General features: G+C 32.7%; 1 protein-coding gene across 4 annotated transcripts in view; it reads right to left on the minus strand.

Moving 5' to 3' along the window:
* Nucleotides 1–21863, minus strand: part of VEGFC (vascular endothelial growth factor C) — a 191982-nt gene that overhangs the window by 40002 nt on the left and 130117 nt on the right. For 3 of the 4 annotated variants that reach the window (XM_074329888.2, XM_019749437.3, XM_074329887.2), the window contains 2 exons: nt 2806–3019; nt 1178–1368 (listed from right to left, as the gene is read on the minus strand). In XM_074329888.2, the coding sequence (XP_074185989.1) occupies nt 1178–1368; nt 2806–2959 (345 nt within the window). In that variant the 5' untranslated portion in view covers nt 2960–3019. Of the gene's footprint in view, nt 1–1177; nt 1369–2805; nt 3020–9074; nt 9094–21863 lie in introns of those variants that run through there. The other variant, XM_019749438.3, reaches the window with a different exon arrangement.

Below are 21863 nucleotides of genomic sequence, written 5' to 3' on the forward strand. Positions count from 1 at the left end.
TTGAAATGATTTCATTTTTCATTCTAAAGGTCAAAGAACAATTCTGAATGGAGCCATGTCACCTATGCGATTCCAGCTCTCAAAATAAATTGGAAAAGCCTTTTGAGCAACTGCAGTTTTGTCTTTCAGAAAGAAGTTTGCATCAGCTAAACCCAGAGCTGTGGGCCGGGCTTCTCTATACATGTGCAGAGCCAATGGCACACACCACTTTAAACAATACTCCATGGTTGTTATCAGCACCCAAACATGACCTTTGATAGCCAGGCTCCTCTTCCACCTAAGACCTGCAGGTTTGTGCGTCTGTTCTGAAAATCCCACATCCGAACTGAATTGTAAGAGAAGTTTCTTGGTTGTTTATTAGAAGCTTAACATCTAATATGATGGGACTTCACAGTTTGTTCAAAATACTTAAGATGTAGTGTCAGAATATTTTCTTTGCTGTTTAAATGAACACAATAAGTATGCTCAGTGTGATAGATTATGTCAATACTATACAACTGTTTCACAGATCACATACTTGTAATTATATACCGGGGGTGCCCAAAAATGTATACAAGTGGACACTTTGGTCAGTATTGCTCAAGCAGTAGTTCTCCGTAATCAGAAGTGTCTGGACGCTGATGGTAACCACTTTGAGCACCTCTTGTAATTGCAGAAGTCAAACGTGACTTGTGTTCATCTTTTGTGATCGGTATATATTGAGTATTGCAATTTCAATACCGTTTTCCTTTCTTAAAATGTGTATACATGTTTTTGGCACCCTCTGTATTTTGAATATATAGTATGTATCTTTATAATCAAAAGACTTAACCATTTAAAAGTAATTTATTGCCAGATGACAATGTTTATACTCAAAGATCAATATGTATGTGTATGTGTATGTATGTAAGTGTGTATGACCGTGCGTGTATAAACACACACATTCACGTGTATATTTATGATTTTCTTCTCTTGGCTTTGATACCACTGAATGAACAGAGTTCATACAGCATCAGTTCTTTTCTTTGTGATAGTATACCATCAATACCACGAAAGGTTGAAAACTTCATTTCCTAAATTAAAAACAAGAAACGATGAATTGTAGAAAGTTACTTCAAAGGGAACAGAGTTTAAGCAAATTACTTCCAGAGTGAAGGGTTCTGACTGAGCGGGCTCCTGGGGGAACTGAAACACCTACCGTCTTGCTGAGGTAGCCTGTGCTGGTGTTCATGCACTGTTGCCCCTCACTGTTGCAGCAGCCCCCACATCTGTAGACGGACACACATGGAGGTTTAAAGAAGGTGTTTGTAGCTGCTCCAAACTCTTTCCCCACATCTATACACACCTCACGTGGCATGCATTGAGTCTTTCTCCACTCATTATCAATACCTGTCGAGTCACAGGGAAGGCCATAAGTTACACAGAAGCCACGAAGATGGAAACAGCCCACAGTAGTTGGAAGTCACTCACACTTGATTTCAGATTTTAAGATTTAAGTATCATATGTAACATCAAAGAAATAATTGACAGGATCCTAAATTGCCCTGTGAATTGGAATATATCATATTTAACAGAGCAGCTAAGGATATTTTCTTTAAAAAAGTAATTTCTATAGCCATGTAACAAGCTAAATGAAGATTATACTTTCTTAAATCTTATTATGCTTTCAGTATTCTACAGCACTTACATTTGGTTTTCTTTACTTAAGAAAATGAAAATTTAACATATACATGCTTATCAAACCTGCAGAGATAGAGCCATGGTCACTTGCTATAGGATGTACTATTTTTGTATAGTACAAAACAAATATAAACAACACGATTTGATTTTCTTTCTAAACTGAGATGGAAATGAGAAGATGGCTATGGTTTTGGACTCAATTCAAAAGTCATTTTCAGGCAGGCTATTTGGCAGTTTGGGGTAATGTCATGGTGATAGCTACTTAAAATGCAAGGGTATTTTCCATCAACTGTGGCATGTATCCTGAACTAAGTATTTTCAGGAAAGTCAAATTTTCCTTCTTCTTTCATGCTCTCTCTTGGAATTCTGTTTCCAATGAGTTAGTGGTTTACTTATAGCACTGTTGACTCTAAATACTTCATTACAAACAATGTACTTCTTAAATGTTCTAGTCTATATTTCCCCTCAAATAAACGTTTTGGGAAAAAAGGACATAAACTATTGATTATTCAAATATGAAGCCATTTTGTTTGGTTGGTTTTGTTCTGAAAATACTTTGCAATCTCAAACCTTTATAAAAATTAACATCTAATAACTGAAGGGAATTACTTTTTAAAAGTAATCCATCAATTTATACTATGCCAGTTTATGCAACATCATAATTTTTTGTGATATTTTCTGCTAGATCTCTCAGGCTTTACCAAATTCCGGCTCTCAAGTCAGTTACCCATGAAGCAACAAGGTAACAAGTAGTATTTGAAAAGATGATTTCATATGATTTAGAAATTAAGCATTTCTAAATCCAAATCGGAAAGAAAATTTGTGTACAATTATTTTGTAAGATATAGAATGTTTCCATGATTAAACTGACAGTGTGTAAAATATACCTATATGTTTTAAAATTTTGCAATGGGACATCACCTCAATTAAAAAAATTAAAGCTTGTTGATATGCATGCACCTCTCTTCCTATTTCAAGAAATCATCTTAACCACTTACAGTGAAATCATAAAATGCTACATTTTGAAAATAACATTTTCTTTACTTTCGACCCTAAAGTTATTCAGCAGTACATATACTGAAGGGCTTGCAACTTTCACTGGGCTGATATATTAAGCTTATTATGTATTTTCTTTTCCATACTTACTTTTCAAGATCTCTGCATTATAATGTGCTGCAGCAAATTTTATAGTATCTTCTGTTCTTGTATTGACATTGGGCTGTTCTTTATTTTGTTGCCAGCCTCCTCTCCTTAACTGACACTTGTACATTTTCCAATATTCTGGGTAGAGTACAGTCATGAGTTCATCTACACTGGACACCGACCGCAACTGTTCTTCCAGATCTGTTCCTGCATAAGCCTGTCAAAGAAAATGCAAGTGTGTATCAGATGAAGGGACATGGGAACAGACACACTGAAAAACCTTTAGGTTTAATGTTACATATGCCGGATACCTATTAAAAGTATTATTCATTATTCCTGAATTATTTAACTTTTCATGATAAAATTTTCATGTTTTAGTTTGAGTAAATACCACAATCAAAGTGACATTAAATCCCACCATTAAAATGTAAAATATATATTTGGTTTTTCAGACAGAAATTTTGTGAGGTACAATTTTAAAAGTAACTTTTGAAGCAGCTTGTTTTATTTAGAGTTACTTTACATAAATGGGCAAATGTATAAGTTTAAAAATTTATTCAAGCTTGTATTACCGTCCAATATAAATAAAATTAAACTGAAATCCATTCTCATGCTTTGTTTCATTTTTAGTTATCAGCATTAATAAAATATAATTAAGCAAGATGCTTGAAATTAGGAATCTTACAGAAACTATTTTAGAATCTATGATCACATGGAAAAAGGGATTTCAACAACAGCATCATAGTAAGGTTTATATATTGGCAGAACCTCCAGTATTTCCAAAAAATCTGATCATCAAGGTTTATTCTGGTATGAAAAAGACATGGAATATATCATAGGGTATTAATTCTGCTTACAAACAGTTAACTGTCTATATTGGTGAATCCAATTAAGTGCAACATTCCACATTTTATTCAAGTAGTTACCATACCTAAGAAAAATACACTTTTTTAAAATTATACTTTGAAATTATGGAAAAATGGTACATTGTTCAACTTTATCTGCAAAGGGAAATACAACATCAAATGTTTATTTTGCACTTTCATGGTTATCCGAGCTTTAAAGTCTAAATATATAAGTAAATACTTTGGACATTGGACACTAGAGAGCTGTTAGCAATGCAGGTAACTGCCCCCCTACACTGCCCTGCTCCCCGCCAGATGACATGGATGGAGATTAGAAAGTACATTTTAACAAGCTATAGTTTTCCCTTTCCAATTTTTGAAGTACGTAATTAATATATTTGCTTTACAAATGGAAATACTAATTGAAAGTCTTTTCACTACTACTTTTAATAATTCAAAATGTTCTGAGGTAGGTGATTTTTGTGCTACATTTTGAGAAACATACTCTAATGTAGATTTCTTACATTATTACAGAGCCTCGTAGGTAGTAGATTATGAAATGTGTTCCTTCCTACTAGATAATAAAATTGGCTATGAATTTTAGGGTTTTGCCCTTTCTTCACTTATTGTGTGAATTGAGCACATTACCTAATCTCTTTAGGTCTATGTTATGAAAATATAGATATTAATCCATTACCTTCTGGAATATATAGGATGATTCTTGATATGCCATACCGCTAGACAAAATTTAATTCTGTTGAATGGATGGAAAGTGGGAATGAAGAGGAGATCTTAGCTAAAATGAAAATGACAAAATATCCTCATACAGTTTCCCAATTAAATGTTTATGAAATATTTGTCTCAGGAAAATCTCACATATGACACAAAATTCAAGAGTTAAAAAATGTATCAGAATCTAAAAGGACTACTATTAGAGAGAAAATTTATAAACGTGCCCAGGTATATATATGTGGCCCCTGCTACCTGAAGGGATATGTCATAGATGGTTATTTGCCTATTTGCCTGTTGCTTGACTCGTTCTTGAACATAAGGAACAACACAGGACTGTGTGAATGGTGGGTCCTTGCGGTTCTTTCCCCCATAACTCAGCTAGAATTAAAGTCAGGTTGTGACCTAAGCTAATCATGAGAATCTCACATGAAACAGGCATGTGTGTTCACTCTATCAAGAGGAGCTGCGATACAACATACCAGTGTGATACAACACAACAAAAGACATGCACCAAATGGCTAAGAGAAAGGATTATGGTGAAGAGGGACTTTCAGTTAAGTATTACTTGAAGTTTTAAGGCAAATCACTTTTGTACTTTAACATTTAGAAATAGAAAAGAACTATAACAATAATTATCATGTAAGAGCAAACATTAAATTACCCAATAGATCAATAGAAGAAAAATGTAAGCATGTATTCACAATAAAGAAAATGCAATATAAAAATGAATAAAACATGCTAGTAGAAAATAAAAGGTATTATATTTATACTCTTAAGTTGATAAAAGGCCTTTCTAAAGGTGAATATAAAAATAAAACGTAAACTATTAAAGGTGAATATAAAAATAAAACGTAAACTATCTGTATGCTAGAAAACACTATAAACAAAATAAAAGACAAACAACAAAGTTGGAAAACTATTTGCAATATACATGACAGATGGAAAAGGACTAATATTCTTAAAATATTGCATGAACATGTTAATGAAAAAAAATAAACAGGCACTTCAGTTTAAAAAAATGGGCAAAGAACTTGAAGTGAATAATCACAAAGAATAAATATAATTAATAATATTCAGTGATGGCAACAGTGAATAAACTATAACTCCTTTCAACTTTGAAAGGAATATAAATGTGTACAGCTATTCAAGGAAAAAGCACTATTTCAAGTTGAATGGCCTTAAAAACAAGCTCCATTTTAGACAGCAAATGTACTTTGGAATTAAATTTCCTATCCAACAGAAGTGATAATATGATTATGGCAGATATATGTACAAATTCATCATGAGGTTGTTTATAACAGTGAAATATAAGACAATCTATACAGATAATAATAAAGAATTGATTAAATACTATACAGTACAAACAGAAATTAGCACAGAAAATAATGTAATGACACTGTAAAATGATACAGATGTATAATTTAGAAAAGAGGTTCATAATATATTCTATGAAAAAGTAGAGTACACAATTTATACACCCATACACACAATGTTCATATGTGTAGTACAATCTTTTCACAGAACAAAATTAATATATGACTAGATTGAATGCATCTGTGTATGCAGTCTTAAAAGACATGCAGCTAAAGCAACAGTTATCTTCTCTAAGCTGCAGAATTAAGGTAATTATTATGTTCTTCTTTATACATTTCTGTATTTTAAATTTTAAATAATAACCATATATCACTTTTTATTATCAGAATAAAAATTTAAAAGTAATCATCTCTAAGTTTACTGGCAGGTCATACATAGTGTTCATTTCAGCTTTCAATTTACTTTATGTTCTTATTTCTGCATAGAGCATGCCTGTGATATATTATTTAACTTATAACAATCTTTGGCAAAAGCTATCACAGACAAATGGTATAAAATAGCTTAATACTGAGCAATTAATTCCTACTAGACTTTAATTATTATATTTGTGTGGAAGAAAAACAAGCTTTGTTATCAAAAGATCCAGATTCCCATCTTGACTACAGACCTTATTTAATTAAGCACCATTAGATTTCCTTTCTTTGAATGTCATTTTACTCTGTATTATAAAATACAGTTGAAACTTGAACAACATGGAGCGGGATTTAGGAGCACCAACCCCCACGTAGTTGAAAATCCATGTATAACTTTTGACTCCCCTGAACTCAGTTTTCCCTCAGTATTCATGGGGGATTGGTTCCAGGACCCCTACAAATACCAAAGTCTATGGATGCTTCAGTTCCCTATAAAATGGCATAGAATAATGTATACCGCAGATTGAAAACAGTACTGGCATTTATTGAAAAAAAATCTGTGTATATGTGGACTTTGCTCAGTTCAAATCCACGTTGTTCAGGGTGAACTGTAATAATATTTTCCTCAGAGTTTTTGTGATGATTCAAATAGACATTTGATATAGAAGCATATCATTTTTGTAGTCAGTGGTGGGGTTACTTGTCTTTATAACATCTTTACCGAGCAAAAGCATAGTACTAAGATTGTTTTTTAGACAGACTGAATTTTTTACACAATTTTGAACTGTAACTCTGAGGACTGTACCAGCTCTGGAGCAGTATTCTTTAGATCTGTCTTCTGCATTTTTGTTCTCATTAAGCAGCAACTTAGGAATTGAGCATTAGCGAAGAAATAGGGCTATACTGTGAATCCAGAGAAGACCAAAATCTTGGGGACAGCTAACCATGGCATATTTACATTCAAATTCTACTTTTGAAGAATTTTAAAAAGACCCAGTAACTAGAATGAGTTCTGAACCAGGGACACACCAAAATCTTTCAAGTGGAAGTGCTATCTATATGAAAGTCAGGTTCTTTCTCAATACTTTAAGTCTATATGTTCTCCAGTGTTTTCTGCAGTGTTGAGGTCATTTGCTTGAATGATGATATATTCCTTTTATTTTCCAAAGGGATTTGGTATGTCTTAAGCTAGAAAGTGTCTTGTAAATGGATATTCAACTGTAATAAAAAGACTCAAGTCATAGAAAAATGAATCTAATTTTGCATTCTACCTTAAAGGGATCAATTTGGAGGTTTCAGTAAGTACTCGTATGTAACTTTCAGCATGTATGTATTTGTAAACAGCGACCTAGGTGACATTCGGTGCAGGATTTTGAGATGCTATGGAAGTCAAAGCAGAGTGTGCAATGTCGAAGATAGGGAGCTCAATCAAAAATAAACTCTTTCCTTGATAATTCATAAACCTAAACTGCATTCCCTTCTTCCACTAACAGGAGAAGGATGAAGCAAAATCTCTGATTCTAGAAGTTACATGACGAGAAAATACTTTGGGGTTTCACCTCTGCTCTATAAGTCTCCTTAGTTATGAAGGATCATAACATGAAGTGAGCACTGGAGGTGGGATTGACAATGGCCCGTAATCGACTTTACATTTAACACACACAGCTAGCAAAACCTAGTTTCCTTCTTGTTGCTCTGCGTTGACTAGGGGTTGTTCAGATGCCTGTTAGGGAGGAAGCACAAGTGCATGGTGGTTGCCCTTCCTCCCGAAAACTGTGATAACCCAGCGAGTCAACGATAAACAGGGAGTTGTAGCAGTCATCCAGGATTAATGCTATTAGTGGTCCTGGATTTGAAATGAATGGAAATGAGCGTCTAAAAAACTTGAAAGTCCAAGGTCAAAGTCCCTTCAAATAACAATCTTAAGTTAATTGCTATGTTGCATATAAATTTGACACTCATTTATGAAGTTGAAAATTCATGGGGAAATGCCTATGGTTGAATTATGGAAAATTTCCTTTCACCTAAAAGCATATACTCTTATCACTCCTTATAGCCAGAACTGAAAGAATGAGCATGAGTCCATCAAAGAAAGGTTTGATAACACTACAGTATTTTCATGAAGTGGCCAAAAAGGGCCACAGGCCAATCTGGTTAGATGTCCAATATAACTATAATTGGGGGGAGAGAGGGAAAATAACTTAGTGTTTTTTCCTTTTGAAAAATCAAAAGGAAAATAAGGGATGTTTATATTTTTCTTAAATGTCCATATGCTATCTTTAAAAGTCTGGCTTAAGTAATATTTTATATTTGAAAAAGATATACATTGTCATGGATAATTTCATAAAATGAAGCAGAGGGAAGATTAGTTGATCAAATTATCACTTTGGAAAAACAAGACATTTACTAAAAGTTTTGAAGGAAATATTTTTCATATTATACATCACATACATCATCTCTTTGTCCTAAAAAAAAATCATTAGTAAGAATCAATCTATCATAAGGAAGTTGTCAAAGTCAATAACTGTATACCACCATTAGGTTTTCTTTTTTCTTTAAAAATAGGGTCATATCCAAGCATTAGAATAAGTGGCTGCTGAGGTTATTCTTCCCCTAAAATAACAAAGGAATTGTTTATTCATCCCTTCTTTCTTAACAATGGAAGTTGTATGACAGATGAACTTGTGGGTTTTTCTATTTCCTTCAGCTATCCATGGTAGGCAAATTTGTAAAATTTAAAAGTATATTCTAATTATTTAAAATTGCCCCCTTAAAGCAAAATGTGGTCTAGGTGGCAGAATGGAGAAGGTTTTGGATTTGAGAAATCATCCAATGCATAGTTATAAAATTCACTTTTAGAATTACCCTTTGGTAGAGAATCATGAATAAATATGAAAAATCAAATGGGATACTTCTAAGGAATATATATTTGTAAATGTTTTTACATAACCTTAGCAAATCATTTTACCTAATGTTTCAGTGAAGGTGTCAGATCAGGATTCTTTCACCCACAGGTCACCCATCATCCATGTCTACACCAACCTGATGTGCCACAGATAGATAACCCTGGAAGCAGATATTTACATTTTAGTTTATTATTGGAAGAAGTTTTTAACTGGAAATTTTAATTTAATTTTGCCTAATCCTTTGAAATGTTTTATTGTAAATTATGAAAATAATGCCATAATGAAGAATGGACTCTTTTTATATCTATTATTGATAGCAAAAAATTATTTATTTTTTAAAAAGAGGAGTTCCTTTTTTAGCTTACCACATATATGGATTAGATTTTAAAATAAAATATTAATTTAATCAAAATCTAAGTTAAGTAGACTCTTAGAAAATATTTTAAATATTAATTTTCAGTTATCTTATTGTTGAGGTAACTTTCTAACAATGCCAAAATAGGCAATCAGTCATAGTTGCATAATAAACACAATGGAAAATAAGATTCTATACACACTGATTTCTTGCACTCAATATGAAAAACCGGCTGCTTGCCTCTTATTTTTTAATAGAATTGACTTCCGTCCTTTGCAGAATGGCAAAATGATCTCAGAAATATTAAAATACGAAATATTCCAATATTTTTCCAGATATGATTGCAAAAACAGCACTAGGTAGATGAAGCCAAAACTAATGACTGCATTTACTGAGGAAAAGCCAAGGAACTAAAATTTATTACTCAAATATTCCTATATACATATTATGGAGCAGTAGCTCTCGACCAGGATGACTTTTTCCCCTCAGAGTCATTTGGCAACGTGTGCAGACATTTTTGATTTCAGAACTGTGGGGGTGATGCTACTGGTACTAATAAGTAGACGTCAAGAATGCTGCTGAACATTCTCAGATGCACAGGACAGCCCCTACAAACAAGAATTAACTAGGCCAACATGTCAATAGTGATGTTGTTGGGGAAACACTGCAGCTGAGTAAGAGTGGGCTCTGTCATTTATGAATCTCCAGAAAGTTGAAAATTTGCATGGATTTCACCAAATAAAAACCATAGAGACATCAGAGAGAGTGAATGAATGGATTGAAAGTACCACCAGCAGCTGGATTTAGTAATGGTAAAATTCTTAGGGAGATTTATTTACTGGCCGGGATAACTTAGTATTTTTTTAATTTTATTTTTTTTACACAGGCATTTCTCAACAGCATTCCTTTGTTTTCATAACAAGAAGTGAATGTAGTAGCAGTTTAGACACAGTCTTCTTAGGTAAGTAAATTAAAAATGTTTTATAACTATTTTCCTTTGATTGATTATAATTTTTTTGCTGACGATTCAACTAATTTTACAATAAAAACAAGTTACACATGTTTTTAAAAAATGCTTATGCAGAACACTATTTTGAAATTAAAAATGTAATGGCTTATTATCTCTCTTTTTAGTAAAATGTCTTTTCTTCTTTGATATTCTAAAGATCAATTTATGTTAATGCTATTTAATACTAGAAGTAATATTAATAATGCTTCTTAAAATCTTTAATTAATGAATAATATCCACACGGAAAAGCAAACAAATTATAAAGACACAGTTTGATGAATTTTTACAAACTGAATAAACCCTTGTAATTATACCCAGATCAAGATATGGAGCACTGACCACATTCCAGAACCCTTCTTTCTTCTCCTTCTCAATTATAACTCTCTACCAAATGTTACATTCCTTGTTATATTTCTATTTTCTATTAACACAATTAGTTTTTTACTATTTTTCAAATTTTACATAAATGGTATCCTACCACATATACTATTTCATGTAGGGCCCTTTTTCTCAACCTAATCTTTGTGACATTCATCTTTGTTGTGAGAAGCAATTGGTTTTACTGCTGTCTCGTTCTCTTTGTATGAACCACTGCAATTTATTTATCTATGGGTGTATACATCGTTTGAAGGACATAGGATAAGTTTTGGGGGGTCTATAAATAGAAACAGTATTGATGGTTCATGAGATGTGCATATACTTAGCTTTACAGATATGACCAAACCATTTTCTGAAGTAATTTTACCAATTTACATTCCTTAGGGTTGTATATAAAAATCCCTTGGTTCCATATCTTTGCCAAAAACTAGTAGTATCGTTTTTTAACTTTAGCTAATCTGATAGGTATGTGATAATATCTCGTTGTGGTTTTAATATGTAGTCCTTGGATGACTGATGACACTGACCACTTTCATGTTACTTGGTCACTCTCCTAAGAAGTACCAATTAAAAGCTTCTTATTTGCTTCTGTTGGCTGTCTTATTATTGATTTGTAAGAGTTCTGAATGTATTCTGGATATAAGTAGAATGTGCATTGTAATCATCTTCTACTATGAAACTTGTATATTAACTCTCTCAATGGTGTTTTTTGATGAATTAAAGTTCTTAATATTAATGATGTCTGAATTTTTCTTTATGGTAGTGCTTCTGGTGTATTAAAAAAAAACAAAAAAAAACTTTACCAACCATATTTTCCTTTGTTATTCTCTAGAATCTTTATTATTTTACTTTTCGTATATGGACCAACAATTAACCTAGAAATGATTTTTGAGTATAGTGTGAGGTAGAGGTCAAGATTCTCATATATATAATTGATCCAGTGCTATTTAGTGAAAAACTGATACTTTCTCCATAGCACTGCATTCATCCCTTTGCTATGAATCACGTGACTGTATATGTTTGGTCTGCTTCTGGACTTTTGGATTTATCCACTGGTCCTTTTCTCTACGCTTATGCCAGTACCACGCTATGATAACTTTATAATTAATCTTGATATTAAGTATATTATTTGGTTTATACCTGTGATGCCCCAAAGTTTAGTTTCATTGATGTACAAATGCTATTTACAATTTCATTTCCATCCTCTTTTATGACTAATTTTACTAATGGTTTTTGCAATAAACTTGAGGTACTTGGCATTAAATAAGTCAAATACATTGTCAGGTGTCTTGCATATATTGGGCACTCAAGGATAGCTATAGTTAGTAATAGTAGCAGTGTGGTAATAGCAGTAAACACATGGGCTATAGTTGTGTTAAGGGATATGCATTAACCTATATAAAAGATTCAATTCTCAAAACTTCAATATTCTTACTTAAAATCTATGTTCCCCATGAAATCTCATTTTGCCCTATCATATATGTACATACATTTTACTTAAAATCACATAATGCATACACAGAGCTATGTTTTAATAAAATATTTAAGGGAATTATGAGTTTTCTAGGAGAAATCATGTTTTGGAGAGCCACACATATGTGGTACAACATAATACTAAGAGCATGTGTTCAGGCCACAGATAGACCTGTGTTTAAATCTCAGTTTCTCCACTTACTATGTGTGTGATCTTTGAGGTTCATGCCCCATATGAAATATGAACATTGCTGTAACAATTAAATGAGGTACTTTGAAATAAGGTATGCAAATAACCAGTGCTTATTCATAGTAAACTTTTACTGTGTAATGATGATATTAATAAAACCCCAAAACTATGGTTCTTCATTTATAAAATATTGATAATAAAATGTACCTTATAAAGCTGCTGTGTATACAAATAATATTTGTAAAACATGTAAGAAGAAGTCTGGTACACTAGACAGTCACCTGTCTCTAATAAGATATATTAAATAAATAGCAAAGGAGGGGAAAATTTTATAATTTTATAACTTGTATTGAATGACTACTATGTGCCAAAGACCATTCTAGGCATGCTATTTGCAAATGAAGTCTCTCTTTTCATTTCATTGAGTTCACATGCTGGAAATTATATACATTTAATACATATACATATATATATATATATATATATATATATATATATATATATATATATTGAGAACCTGACAATATTAATTATAAGATTCAAATTTGTTCTTTCTATGGAATTTGCTAATTTTAAGGTATACCTATTTTGTATATTGAAATTAATTCCAGATGAACTTCTTGTTGCTTGTGTGTTTCTGTGTCTAAAGGATTCCAGATTATTTACTAAAGTGGCAGGGAGCGGAATTTGTTGCTATGAAACAATGTTGAGTAAAACAAAGCTGAATTATTTAACCAGAGGTTCTGTGGCTGAAAACACAAAAATTCCATTTTGCATTTTTACTGACCCTTGAGCTGTTGAATTTCTCTTTATAATTAAAACTTATTTAAGAATTTATTTCAAAATTAGTAAAACCATAAATTCTATATATACATTGATTTATAAATTGTTTTTCGTGTGTGTGTGTGTGTGTGTGTGTGTGTGTGTGTGTGTGTGTTGAATGGTTGGAGTATCCTGAGGATATAAACTCAGTTAATAGGCAACCTAGAAACAGGATGAAAGATTATCGCCGTACCTAGGTCACCATTAAGGATTTAGAAAGATTTTCTGAGAGCAGTGCCTTACTCAGCTTTAGGGAAAGCACAAACACTCCCTTATGAAGCCAGGTACTCCTACACACCCCTAACTGCTTACTTGAGGAACAACTTAGCTCAACCTGGTAAAGTCCTGAAGAACAGTCTTCCTTTGAGCATTGTAACAAGTATCATAATGATGTTTTTCCTCTAACAATGCTCACCTCCAGTCGATTTATTCTATGCCAGTTCATTTCCATGATAATTCCAAACCATCTCCCTTAATTCCATCCCTCATTCTTGCATTGTGTGGACAAACTTGCTTCATACTTCATAAAGAAAATAGATGTTAAATAGCAACTCACTTATATACATATGATCTCCCTATCTTCCTTCTTCCTTCAGGAAAAACTAATGAAATGCTTCTCTTCAGCCTCTCCAAAGCTAGTAATTCCACAGGTGCTTGGTTCCTGTCTGTTCCTGTGGTAGCAATGCTTTACTCCTTTTATTAACCTCAGTCTCTCTCTCTCTCTCTCTCTTTCTCTCTCAGTTCCTATCAGCATACAAATCTGTTGCTCACCCAAATTTAAAAAATAAACACAAAAATACAATCAGAAAAACATTAACAAGCAGAAAAGAATCAACCCTCTCTAAGTCACACTGCTATTGAACTACTGCCATTTTCTGCTGTTTTTCCTAGCTTCAATTTTTGAAAGCTCTGTCTAAATCTGCACTATTCCTCACTTTCTAGTCACTTGCCCATTCTCCAACTTGGTTTCTGTCTCATTACTCAGCTGGAACCCGGCCCCCACATCTTCCCTGTGAGCTCTTTGCCCCATCTTACTTCTCCTCTGTCCTGTAGATCACCTTGCTGCCAATGCATCAAAACCACGCTGTCTCCCTGAGGCCACGCTCTTCTGCTACTGCTTCTCCCTAGTGACTATTTTTTTGTCAGTACCTTTGATGACTTCTCTTACACAGAATCCCAAATGTTTGAGTTCTCAGGGTTCAGAAATAGTTTCTCTTACTCCTTTCTGAGTACCCTGATCCATCCCCAACACTTCAAAGATGACCCGTGTCTGAGAATTCGAATGCATATATCCAGACCAAACTTTTCTTCAAAGGTATCTGCTGTTAGATTTCTCAAGAACTCCTTCTTACATTTCTAAAAAGGAATTTATGAATTTCTTCTCCAAATTAATTTCCTCCCCAGCTTTTTCCACTTCATTAAATTTTACTAACCTATTGCTCATTCAAGTCTCAGGAAATTATATTTATTATTTCTCTTTACCTTACTCCTAATATAAGCTATTAACAAGTACTAATAATCTTACTTACACAGCAATTTTTCTCCAAATTCACTGCTATCCTCCTAGTTTAAGCTACCAATATATCTTACCTGATTTGTTGCATAATTATCATCATAACTGATCTTCTCAGCTTCTCTATTCTTCTGACCTGTGTGTTCTTCTGACACACAGGTCAGAAGAATCCTTGATAAGCACATAATGAATGAGGCCACTCGCCTATTTAATCTGCTTCAGTGGCTTCAAATTAAGTCAAACTACCAACTCTAAGGGCTTGATGATTTCGCTCTTGTTAACACTTTAGTCTTATAACATTCCCACCTCACTCATAGATTGCTGGCATCTCCAAAACGCCAAGCTTTTTCCTTACGTTTAAATCCTTAGAAAACTCTGTTTCCATTGCTAGGTGTATGTTGTCCTGGCAATATACATTGCTGGTGCTTTTCTTCAGGTTTCAACTGAAATGCCACAGAACCACTGCAACTTTCTACCCACTGTATCTAAATAACCTAATTCACACAATCTATTTTAGCACCTTAGTTGCTTTTTTTCACATTACTCAGAGTTTGTAAACATGAGCTCATTTACTCTTTATCATATTTATTCTGTTACGTGCCTGTTTTATATACTCTCTTTGTAGCATATCTGGCATATGGTATTGAGTGAAAAAATAAACTAAAGAGCAGGATAGGTAGAAGCAGTTTCCTGTAATTTTTTGGTATCATGGAATAATTCCACAAATAATGCTTTCCTAAAACGAAAGAGAAACATTAGGAAATATTTAAAGGTAATTTAACTCAAATATGATTAAAATTTCCAAACATTAACTATTGGTAATGATGTATTTATTTTCTTAAGGTGACTAAGGTTTCATTTAGGAAGTTGTTCCCTGTTTAGTCTGAATCAAAAAATAAGAAAATAAACACAATTTTCTCTTTAAAAATAAGATTAAAGAACAGTAAAATGCTTGTATTTTAACTAGTTATTTCATGTTAATATTCTCTTTGACTAGTTTAAGTCAATAGTAGATAGTAAACATAGGAAACACATCCCTTTAATCTGAATATCTTTCTCTATTTTATTTTCACACTCAAAAATAGGGACGGTCAGCTCTTAAGAAAAGTTTAAAAATCCTACCTTTTAAAAATAGAATGCAAAATAATTAACAAGTATTAATGAAGACCCCATTCATTTTGTATTTTAAGTGGAAATTCTTTAAACACTTATTTGTATTTTTCTTCTGTTATATAATAATGAAAGCTGAATTAAAGCACATGACCTCAGAATTGCATTCTGAAAGTCAATAGTTTAGGGCATGATCATGAAAGACAGTTATGTTGCAACTGAAATATTTCACCTCTAGCTTTCCCTCCCCCCATACCATGGGGAGGAAAACTACCAAATTGATTGCAGAGCTCTATAAGGCTGCCATTGTCTTTTCCTCAAAGTCTGGAATCTAAAGTCCAGGACCGTGGAGAATCATCTTCCTTTTTTTATGTCTATATCTCCATATCTCCAGCAATCAGAGTCTTATTGGATTGTCACTTACCCAACCTGACTCTAACCTCTTATTAGCTAAAAATAAATAAATAAATAACAGTTTACACCTATCCCCATTTCAGAAGAATGGAAGTCCTGCCACACTACAAATTAAAGGTGAAGGGAATATAGTAGAGAAAGTGGTTGCAAAAGCTCCAAAGAAAAAAGGTGCCAAATGAAAAAAGCACAATCAACAACCACACAGTCCATAGAAAATCTGGGAAAAGGAAATAGAGATCAGTACCCGTCAGGATTGAATATTTAATTTGTATGTACTTCATCTTTGTGATGATAAAACATCACTGACATAACATTTTTCTAAAGTGACAATTCTTTTATCAGTTAGTGAGCAACAGCAGTCATGACAAATGTATAGTGAAGTAATAAAAACTTTTCATCTAATTGGTTTTACTTTTTCTTAGATTACAGAAGTTTATACACACATTTTGTCAGCTTATTAATAATATTTACTGGCATCAGCACTAAAACCAATGCGTAATCACTACACAAACTTACCAGAATGGCTGTAATCCAAAAGAATAACATATCAAGTATTTGTGAGGATGTGGAGAAATTGGAATCCTCCCATGTAGTTCATACAAATGTAAAATATGTACTATTTGGAAGCTAGTTTGATGGTTTCTTAGAAAATTACACATACACTTATATGGCCCAGGAATTCCACTGCTAGTGAAATGTCCATGCAATGACTTGTATGTGATTGTTTAGTCACATTATTTATAATACCCCCTAACTAGGAAAAAATATTAAATCCATCAAATGGCTAAATGGCTAAGTAAAATATGTTAGATTGATATAATGGAATCCTATTCAGCAATTAAAAGGTATGGACTGTCATAAAATAAAATGTTATAAAATAAACTACTGACACATATTACAACATGGATGAACCTCAAAAATATTATCCCAAGTGAAAAAAGCCAGACACAAAAGACAGTGTATTGTATAATTTCATATAACCAAATTCTGGAAAATGCAAAAGTATAGAAAATGAACACAGATTGGTGGTTTCCTGAACCCGAGGGTGGGATCAGGGATCAACTACATGAAGACAAGGGAATATTTTGGGGTAGTGATGGTATTAGAGAACTGGATCATGGTGATTGTGGTCTATCTATAAGTCATTATCCAACTACCGTGAGTATATTTTTTTGGTATGCAAATTATACTGCCATCAAGCTGTTAAGAAATGGCACACTTTAAAAAAAATGGGGGCCTACGCCAAGGAAGAGAAAGGCATACAATCCAGGAAATTGGTGCTCTCATAGTGGAAAGACATGAAGAGCTGTACATTGGGCTTGAAGCTAACGAGATGCTGGAGGCAGATAGAAGCCTCCTGGAGAGAGAAAAGAATAATTGCACTTGATGGGTTAACTACTGTGTTTGTTACCAGTTTTCTGTGGAGTTTTACAATTATTTTGAAAAGTTGGGAATATTTGCAGTAGTGACAAGCAATAAAAATAAGTAATTATTAGTTCCCCAAAAACCATAAAAACTTGCATGAGAAAAAGTTATTCAGTCAACAGTAAATAATACAGAGTCATGATAAAAACAAATAATAAACATATGTTTACCTACAAATTTGGATATACCATAGCTCTTTTAAAATGATGGTCAGATGGGAAGTGTGTATATGGGCTGGGAAGAGGCAGAGAAGAATCAGTATGTGGGGTCAGGGAACAAAAGGTGGGATAAAACAAGAGCTACACCGGATCCTTATCTTCTATAATAACAAACCAATACATAAAATCTAAATGCAAAAAATTAAGTGTCATATGAAGGTGACTAGCAAAAGCAAACACTAAAAAATAATAGTTTACAACTATCCCCATTTCATCAGAATAGAAGTTCTGCCACACTACAAATTAAAGAGATTGTCTCTGGAGCACAGGACTTGAGGATAGGAAAAGCTGTGACAGGGTACAGATTTTCATTAGTAGCTCTGTGATACTATTTTATGGTTTACTATTCTCATGTATTATTTAATAAAGAAAATATTAAAATTTCAATAATTCAATAATTTGGTTGAAATGCATAACCCAATATTTCAGCATATGTAATTGCACTGCAGCAAAGTTTTAATATCCGCCATAATTAAGATCCAACATTTTAAACAGTGTTTCTCCCCGTTCCCCAACATGAATCTGTGCCAAACAATTCTCATTGTCCACAAGTGTAACTAGCTTCTTACTGCAACCTATATCTCGCCTCAAATTACTTCTTTCCTCTTCTCATCCACCAAAATGGTACCCATTATTCAAGGCCATGTTTACATAGTAATTTCTTCTTGAATTTTTCTTCAGTCATTTAAGCAGTATTTTGAAATTCATATCTTGGCTCTTGATTATCTGTTCTTTTAATGCGTGGCAATCATTGTCATCATTATTCAACAAATTCTTGTAGAGTTTTCCTCATATGTTTGAAACTATTGTTTGTAGACATGGTAAACAAACTTGAGGGATTTGCATGGAAATTTCTAAAACAAATGTAATGTTTATGTTTTTAACTAAAATACCCACTTTTATGGGGTTATCAAAGCCTCATGTGAAGTCACCACTAAGTAATTGCTTTTGGGAAAACTGAGCGGAAGGAATTTGTAGACTTTAAGAATCTCATAAAAATTGCAAAAGTTCAGTGGGATAAATGTAAAAGAGTGTAAAAGTACTTGAAAAGAAAATGTTTAGAATGAATATGCTTTGTGTGAATTCATTTATATTCATTATAAATTATATACTTATATACAAAGTTTAGGATTTCATTTATAAAGTGGCTATAGAGAAATACTCACCCAATCTCTATGATTGTGGTTTTGTAATAATAAATTTAAGAAACTATTACAATGATAATTTTATGACTTTGTATAAAAGTAGAAATTTAATAAATATAATTTGAAAACATTTCATTTTTTTCTTTACTTCAAATGATTGGCAAGGCAACTATTTCTGATTTTGCTGAAGATGTCATCTATAGCTGTTAAAGGGGCCGTTCCCTGCTTTGAAAGATCGTATTTCAAGAGGATTCCCCTGTAACAGAATTTTGCTGTTTGTTTTCAATCTACTGGGCATCTTGTTTCCTTGCAGTATACAGGTCGCTCTTCTCTTTGAGCTCCTTTTCCTACATCACTTGGTAACTGTAAACAGATTCAAGTACAACTTTTAAGTCCCCAAGTTCTATTAATATTTCTCAAAACTAGTTCTTTGGGTACAAATAAAAATTGATCTTCCATTCTTTATTTTCTTTCAGATAGTTTTCAAGTATCATTCTCTTTTATCCAGCACTTTTTTCCCCACTTTTTCTTTGTTTTGCTAATTCAAAACAAACTAAACCCCTCTCAAAACTTTTTACAACCCTATTATTATTCACATTTAAATCCACTTAAAAATTTAATAACTATTTTTATGGTCTTCAAATATATGACTTAACAAACCACATCTTCCCAACTACCAAAAATAACTTCTGAGAATCTAGTAAATTAAACTTACAAATACAGATAGTCAAATTATTTTGATTACCCCTATATACTATAGTTTAGGGTACTGGCAAATTCCTTTATATTTTCCACCTTGAAATCAAAAGTCTAAAATCAATTTTGCATTTAAAATGTAAATTTTAATCTAATAAAATATCAGATAGTCTAATATACCAAATTCTTTTAAATATTACAAACATTTAAAATGTCAATTACATATATTACCCCTAACCCTAACACCAAAGTGTGACTAACTTAGGTTTGATTTATTTCTCATTTCTATTTTCAATTCTAACCTTACCATATTGGAAGACACTTATCCAATAAGGAAACACTTTAATCAGCGCAGGCGTGTTGGTTGCCATCTCAAAAAACTGGGGTTACTTAACAGCCAGTGGCGTGGTTGGATATTGGAAGGGAGGGGTTGCAAATGTCTGGAGTGATTTCTCTTCTACCAAAGAGGATACACTGACCCATTTTTCATATTCACTTTGCCACCTCAGTATTCAAAGTCCATACTTTTCAGATAAAATGTTAACTTTCACAAGTTAGGAGTTAAAATATTATAATTCAGTATTTGATTTCACTACATCAATATGTACGTATCGTAAACTTGCAAATAATGGTCTTTACTAAATTCTGATTTCTTATTTTCTCATTTTTCTTTGTTTTTCATATTCAAAATTCTTTAAAGTTGCCTTAATGACATTCAGTTGTATTTTCCATATTCTCAGAATTTGGCAATGTACAGATCCAATGCTATCAAATGAGATGTAGAAGAGGGGTTTGTAAAATTATCCACACAGAAGTGCATATTACATATACAGTTGCAGGACTTTCAGTGGACTTAATGCTATAATTGGAAATCACCTCTTAGAATGGTTGAGCAGAGCTAGCTACGTATGGATGCTTATAAGACACTGTCACAATTAGATCTGTTAGTGATGACTGTTGTTTCATCACATCCTTTCTTTTGACTGGTTAGAATACACTTCCCTATTTAAATGTTCATAATTACTATAAACAATGGTATGAATTAAGCTTGTGAATCTAACCTTAAAATAAATCTTGATGGAATTGAATACTATGTAGGTGGTAAGAAGAGAAAAATGGAAATTAGGTTATATACAATAGAAAGTTTCTATTTCTGGTGCCATTTCAGTGACAAGAGACAATTTCTTTTTAAAATTTTAAAAAAATATGTTATTTAATTAAAATAAAATTTAAGTGTGCTTAAAGTGAATCTTTTTTCTCATTTCTTATTTTCTTTTCCAGATTTATTGAGATATAATTGACATATAACATTGTACAAGTTGAAGTGTACAACATGATTTGATACATATATATAATGCAAAACGATTACCACAATAAGGTTAGTTAACATGTCTATCACTCACATAATTACAATTTGTGTGTGTGTGTGTGTGTTAAGAATTACTCTCTTAGCCACTTTCAAGTGAATATAATATTGTTAATTATAATCACAACTATACATTAGATCTCCAGAACTTGTTATCCAACCCTTGTACTCATGCTTATAGAACGGTATATAATGTATACCACCCTATAGTTATGTTACATATAAGATCACCATGGTAAGGTTAGTTACTGCATGTGTTTTTATTTTAACAATTTATTTAACAATATAAAATAACTCTTATTATTCAGAACAATGCAAATTTGTCTATTTTGGGATGTAAAAAGATAGGATACTGACTCTTAGTTCCTTGATTCAGTTCTATTGTTTACAAATTACGAAACAGGGAAGAAAAAATACAAAATATCAGCAGATACATACCACCATTACCTTTTCTTTTTTCAGCACTAGATGTTTTGGACAGAGGCTCTTAGAGCAAATCTTCCCAGAAATTATATTATCTTTGCCTATAATCTTTGCCTATTTCCATGCATAGGAAGAGATCAATGGAGGAAGAGATTGTGAAACATCACATTTAAGAACTTTCAAATGCAGGCTGCTGGATGGTGACACTTCGAACAGAACAGTGTAAGGTTTAATCTTAGAGGACCTAACATTGACCTGCAAGTGTGAGGGGGCATTGGGACAATTAGCATCAAGCCTACTCTTTCAGAGAGGTG

The sequence above is a fragment of the Rhinolophus sinicus genome, chromosome 16 (genome assembly GCF_057876585.1).
Source record: "Rhinolophus sinicus isolate RSI-liver-muscle chromosome 16, RSI-T2T, whole genome shotgun sequence".
In the NCBI taxonomy this organism is placed as follows: Eukaryota; Metazoa; Chordata; class Mammalia; order Chiroptera; family Rhinolophidae; genus Rhinolophus; species Rhinolophus sinicus.